Below are 6598 nucleotides of genomic sequence, written 5' to 3'. Positions count from 1 at the left end.
GACTACAGCTGGAAGCTCCTTGAGCCTTCTACCCGGGTACTTTTCTTCTTTCTGATACAATCACTTTTTTAGGGCATCAAGGATCATGACATTCGCTCGTTCAACCTAACCATTGGCTCTTGGATGGGCAACGGAAACATATTTGACGGAGATGCAATGGTCTTCGTGGAAATCCCAGAAGTGATGTCTAGTAAACGTAGTCTCTGAGATCGGTGATGATGCTGTTTGGTAGACCAAATCTGTGGATGATATCTTCAAAGAGCTCAACTGCCTTCTTTGCAGTAGCTGAGGTGAGCGGTTTATATTCAATCCATTTGGAGAACTTGTCAACGGCAACATATATGTACCAGAAACCACCTAGTGCTAGCTTAAAAGGCCCGATCATGTCTAGTCCCCAGCATGCAAAGGGCTAGGAAGCTAGGATGGTTTGCAGCTCCTGCGCTGGCACGTGTATTTATTTAGCGAAGAATTGGCATCCTTCACAATGTCGGACAAGATCTTCTGCATCAGTGATGGCTGTGGGCCAATTAAATCTAGCTCAGAAGGCCTTGCCGACCAATGTTCTCGAGGCCGCATTGTTGCCGTAGGAACCAGAGTGAATTTCAAGAAGCAACTTCAGTCCCTCCTCTTGGGTGATGTACTTCTGCAGTATCTCTTCCTTGGCACTTTTCCTCATCAAGCTGCCATCCACCAACACGTAAAGCTTGCTTCGGTGATCTAGGTGTTCAGTTTCAGTCTTGTCCACGGGTACCTTAGCGCTGGTGAGGTACTTGATGAATTGATCCCTCCAATCAGTGACTGGCGAAGGTACCGCAAGTACCAACTGCTCGATAGGGGGAACTTCTTCAACTTCCTTATCTTCTTTGATGGATGGCGCCAGGAGATCTTGAACGAAAAACCTCGGCGGAATTGCGGCACGAGAAGAACCGAGCTTGGATAGTTGGTCGGCGAGTTGATTTTGGTCACGTACCACGTGGTGATACTCGATGCCATAGAATTTTCCTTCAAGCTTCCTGATTTTAGCGCAGTAAGCGTCCATCTTCTCACTGGAATAGGACCAGTCTTTATTGAGCTAATTGATAACTAGGGCAGAGTCCCCATACACCATGAGGCGTTTAACGCCGAGCGCGACGGCTATATGAAGACCATGGAGACATGCTTCGTATTTCGCGGCATTGTTGGAGGCCAGGAAGTGTATCCGAAGAACATAACGTAGCTTATCCTTGGTCGGTGTAATGAACAAAATGCCTGCACCGGCACCATTGATATTAAGGGTGCCGTCGAAGTACATTACCCAGTGTTTGGGGCAAGCAGCGACGATGGGCTCTTGGATCTTGGTCCATTCAGCGACGAAGTCAGCGAGCGCCTGTGACTTAATAATAGGTCTGCTTCTAAATTCAATGGAATAGGTGCCGAGCTCAACAGCCCATTTAATGATGCAGCCATTGGCTTCTTTATTGCAAAGAATGTCCCCCAAGGGAACTCAGTGACTATGGCGATCGTGTAGTATTCGAAGTAATGTCGGAGCTTGCGCGACATAATCAAAATTGCGTATAACAGCTTTTGTACCTAAGGATAATGAGTTTTTGGCTCATTGAGTACTTCACTGATAAAGTAGACCGAACGTTGCACCTTGTAAGCATGCCCGGCTTCCCCGCGTTCACCGACGATAGCTGTGCTCACGACGTGAGAAGTGGCGGCGATGTATATGAGCAAAGTCTCGTTTGGCCTTGGCGCTGTCATGATTGGTAGCTTTGTCAAAAACAACTTGAGCTACTCAAAAGCTGAGTCTACCTCCTCTGACCAGGAAAAGTGCTCGAAGGCCTTGAGGAGCTTGAAGAAAGGCAACCCTTTTTCGCCGAGGCGTGATATGAACCGGCTTAAAGCAGCCATGCAACCTGTAAGCTTTTGTATATCCTTGACACATGTTGGCCATTTCATATTGGTGATGGCGGAGACCTTGTTAGGATTAGGCTCGATACCTCGAGCACTGACTATGTAGCCCAGCAGTATACCGGATGGAACTCCAAAGATGCACTTTGAAGGGTTCATCTTCCATCAGTACTTGTTTAGGTTGGCAAAGGTTTCTTTGAGGTCAGCGATAAGGTTGTCAGTTGTCTTGGTTTTGATGACCACATCATCGATGTAGGCTTTGATGTTGTGGCCAATCTACTGGTCGAGGCACATCTGAATGGCCCTTTGATAGGTAGCCCCGGCGTTCTTGAGTCCGAAGGACATAGTTTTGTAGCAGTATACACCGAAAGGTGTAATGAATGACGTCTTTATCTGGTCTTCTTCCTTTAGGGAGATCTAATGATAGCCGGAGTAATAGTCAAGGAAAGAGAGTAGTTCGCAGCCGGCAGTAGAGTCTACAACCTCATCTATCTGAGGCAAGCCGAAGGGGTCTTTAGGATAGTGTTTGTTAAGATCAGTATAATCAACACACATTCTCCATTCTTTATTCTTTTTTTGAATGAGAATAGGGTTTGCTAACCAATCTAGATGATACACATCTTTTATAAACCCGACAGCTAAGAGCCATTTTATTTCTACCCTAATAGCCTCCTTCTTGTCTAGCGCAAATCAGTGGAGTTTCTGCTTGATCGGTTTGGCGGTCGGTGAGACATTCAAGGAGTGCTCGATCTTCTCCCGTGGCACCCCCGGCATGTCTATAGGTTTCCAAGCAAACACATCAGCGTTGCCATATAGGAAGAAGACAAGCGCGCCTTCCTATTTGGGGTCAAGGTGAGCCCCAATCTTCATGGTCTTGGAGGTGTCGTCGAGGCCGATGCTGACCTCCTTGATTTCCTTAGACTTAGCGGAGGCACGGGGAAGCTCTAGCTCTGGAATCTCCATGTCATCGGCGGGTACTATCTTGGCTTTGGTGACCACGCTAGCCATCTAGATGGAGAGGTCGGTGGCTTCGGTGAGAGCGAGACTCTCTGTCTCACAGGCGTAGGCAACAGAAAGGTTGGCCCACAGAGCTAGGACTCCTACAAGCGAAGGCATCTTCAACACCAGATACATGTAGTGTGGTATGACCATGAATTTGGCTAGAGCTGGCTAGCCAAGTATGGCGTGGTAGGCGGTGTCGAAGTCAGCAACGTAGAAGTTGATATGCTCGACGTGGTAGTTGCTTGCTGTGCTGAACTAAACTAGTAGGGTAATCTCTCCAAGTGGTCTAGATGCCCTTCCATGTACCACACCCCAGAAGGAGGAGTCTGAGGGTGTGAGATCTGATATCGCGAGGCCCAACTCCCTTAGGGCTTCGGCGAATAGTAGGTTCAAAGCACTGCCACCATCAACAAAGACTTTTCTAAAGAGCACCTTCTAGATGGTCGCGTCAAGGACAAGGGGGAAACACCTTGTATATGGTATGTCTGCCCACTGGTTGGACCTACTGAATGTGATGGGGATCTCAGACCATGGGCAATAGCTGGGGTCAACGGTAGTTTCTTCTGAAGCAATGGCGAGCACTCGTCGGGCGGCAAGCATCTGTTCCCTTCGACTCTCAGTGAAGGAGAGGCCCCTGAAGATGGTGGTGACCACCTTATCGTGGTACTAAAAGGTGTTGTTGTTGCTCCTAGGTGGTCGGTGACCTTCGGCTCCATTGTTGGCATCGTCATCGAGCCTCTTGTCCTGGAACTCCCTAGCGAGACCAATGTAGTCCTTCATCTTGTGTTTGGCATTCTTATGAAGAGGGCATGGGCCATCGAGGATCTTTTGGTACTGCTCATCGTAGTTACGCTTGGCGCGAGGTTGACTAGCAGCGGCGAAGATGTGTTCTGGCCGACGGCGGCGATTTTGACTAGGCCTGTGTCCTCCTGTTCGGTCATGGCCACTATCGTGATGATAGCTGCGATCGTCGGGACAGCGGTCGCTGTGACGTCGGTCGTTAGGGAGATTGTCGTATCGGTGAGGTGGTCGCTAAGTGCCTGCGTCCTCATTGAAGCGCACCTCGGCTTCCTCTACATCAGCGTACTGGTTGGTGGTAGTTATCATTTCGCCGATACCGGTCGGCGGCTTATGGTTGAATTTGGAGCGAAGCTCGCGATGGTGGAGTCCTCGAATAAAGGTGATGATGACTTCAGCTTCTATGATGTTGGGGATAGAGTTCCTCATCTCAGAGAAACGCCGGATGTAGCTACGGAGGAGCTCGGATGGCTTTTGGTTGATGCAGCTGAGATCATGCTTTGTGCCGAGATGAGTACACGTGGCCATATAGTTGTCGGTGAAGACTTTCTTCAACTCTTCCCACGAGCCGATGGAGTCCGACGCAAGGCTAGTGAACCAGCTCATGGCGGGTGGCGTGAGCATGATGGGGAGATAATTTGCCATGATGCTGGTGTCTCCTCCCGCGGCACAGACAGCAGTGGTGTAAGCCTGCAGCCATTGAGTTAGGTTCATTCTTCCTTCGTAGGGCTCGACCCCGGTGATCTTAAAACCATGGGGCCATCAAAGCGTTTGGAGTGTCCTTGTGAAAGCCGGAGGCCCCTTAGGGTTGTCGACACCATAGTCTATGGCGTTGTGGTTGGGGATAGGCTCGAGGGTTGAGTCCGGGTTGTCGTACTCCCTTTCGTAATCCTAGCGGCAATGTACTTCATCTTCATGGTGACCAAAACGACGTTGCTCGATACGCCACCACGCATCCTGGAGGTTGCTAAGATGTACTCTAGCATCCTGCTCGACCTCCTGGTCATGTTGGCGATGGTGTTCATCGTGATGCCCCCTGGGTCCCCCATGGAGAGGTAGCGATTGGTCGGCGAAACGGCTTTGACTTGGGCGGTGATTGGACCTCGGCGTAGCTGATCGGTGAATCATGCTCGTAGAGCACGAAGGTCTCTGATCTTCATGGATCTCATTGACCTGACAGTGAGCCTCTTTAAGCATGGTGGTGATCTTGGTGAGCTTGGGTGTTTGAGGGAAATGGGCGAGCTCGTTGGCGGCTACTACCAAATTGGCGCTTGGAGTCTTGAAGATGTCGTGGCCGTTGACGCGGAGGAATTCTTTATTGAGGTCACGGTAGAGCGGAAGCAGCCTTCCTTGAGAGTCAAGCCGATTATTCCGAGTAGCCTTAGCCCTCACGATGGCTGCCTCATTTTCTCGCCGCTGCACGTGGTTGACGTTTTGGTTCTCCTGAGCAACGCGCTCCTCCTCAGTTTCGCCGTTCCGAGGAGGGCTATTGATGCTGACGTTGAAGATTGCACCACCCCAGAAGGGTGGAAGGAGAAACTGATCGGAGAAGGTTTTGGCGAGGGTCTCCGTAGAGCCCTGAGACTCAGAGCCTAGAGTTTCTTCCGGGATGGTCTAGAGGTGCGCCCTGGGGCTCTGGCCTAAGTGTAGCGTGTTGACGGTCGGCGGGAGTTAGACGGCGACCTGGTCGGCGAGTTTTCCCCTTAGGGCGTGCTGGTAAGCGGCGGTGGTGTTGGAGAATCTGAAGGGTAGGGCCATAGCCCTACAGTTTCCCAAGCACCATCCGATAGATCTAGATCGAAGGGTGGTCGGCGCTAAACTAGAGTGTCCAGTGCCGATTCGGCGATAGAGAGACAATCGGTGAGCTTTAGTCTGACCCGATCGATAGATTCGATCAGATCATCGTTATTGATCGGCCTCCTCTAGTAGCGAGGAAGTGGACGGTGAGTCATTACCGAGGGAGACCTCGGAATAGGCTCCGAGATCAGATCTATAGTTGTAGGAGTGGTGGTGACCGACGCAGAACTAATCTACCTTGGCTCAAGGAGCTCTCCGACTTCGTCAGCGTTGATGACCCAGGAGATGGATCCAACCATGAAGATCTGGCCAGGCTACGGAAGGGACGAAGAGCCTACAAAAAAACCATCTTGTTCGACAAGGAAACAACATGCACACCCCCTACCTAGCATGCCAACTGTATAGAATATCGTCGACAGTCCTCCGAGGGGTATCCCATGAAGGTAGATTGATCGACAGAGGAGCGTGAGATCAAGAATAAGAAGGTAACAGAGACACACGAGTTAGATAGGTTTAGGCCATTAGTATGATGTAATACCCTACTCCTATGATATGTTGGTTTGTATTAGCTATCGTATGATATGCCATGATTTTAGAGGGGGTCCCTGCCTGCCTTATATAGTCCAGGAGGCAGGGTTACAAGTCGGTTAGATCTAAGAGATAATCGGAAAGTAATAACTGATTGCAGGAATCTTGGGATTATACATATCCTAACAGAACTCATAATATCTTTAGAATATCTTTATAATGTCTTGTGGGAAGCACCAACCAGAGTCGTGCCTCGCAAGGCTTCTTCTTGTGGGCTGGGCCACCCCTAGGGGCATAGCCCATGTGGTCTATCATGGGTATCCAGGGTCGTACACCCCACAGTAACCAAGCTATACCCCATTGGCTGTGGGACACAACCTATTACACCCACCAATACCCGTACCATATCCCTACCCAATCTCCATTTCCTTTCACTATTTTACCATGAGAGTAATAGTAATAATCACCTATTGTGAGTAACGGCAAGTTACTCATGCTACTGATAGCCCAAGCATAGCAGCTACTTGCCCTATGCTAGTAGGACTCATAGGTAGGTTATCTATGGATGTAGTTTCAATAT

At 49.7% G+C, this 6598-nt stretch overlaps 1 protein-coding gene across 1 annotated transcript; it reads right to left on the bottom strand.

Moving 5' to 3' along the window:
• Positions 1–538: 538 nt before the first annotated feature.
• On the bottom strand, positions 539–1039 carry LOC136511135 (uncharacterized). Its single transcript, XM_066505326.1, has one exon. It carries the CDS (start codon positions 1037–1039, stop codon positions 539–541), a length of 501 nt encoding a protein of 166 aa, XP_066361423.1.
• Between the last annotated feature and the right edge of the window lie 5559 nt (positions 1040–6598).

Source organism: Miscanthus floridulus, chromosome 16, assembly GCF_019320115.1.
Source record: "Miscanthus floridulus cultivar M001 chromosome 16, ASM1932011v1, whole genome shotgun sequence".
NCBI classification, from domain to species: Eukaryota; Viridiplantae; Streptophyta; class Magnoliopsida; order Poales; family Poaceae; genus Miscanthus; species Miscanthus floridulus.
This window is presented reverse-complemented; position numbering and strand designations above follow the sequence as displayed.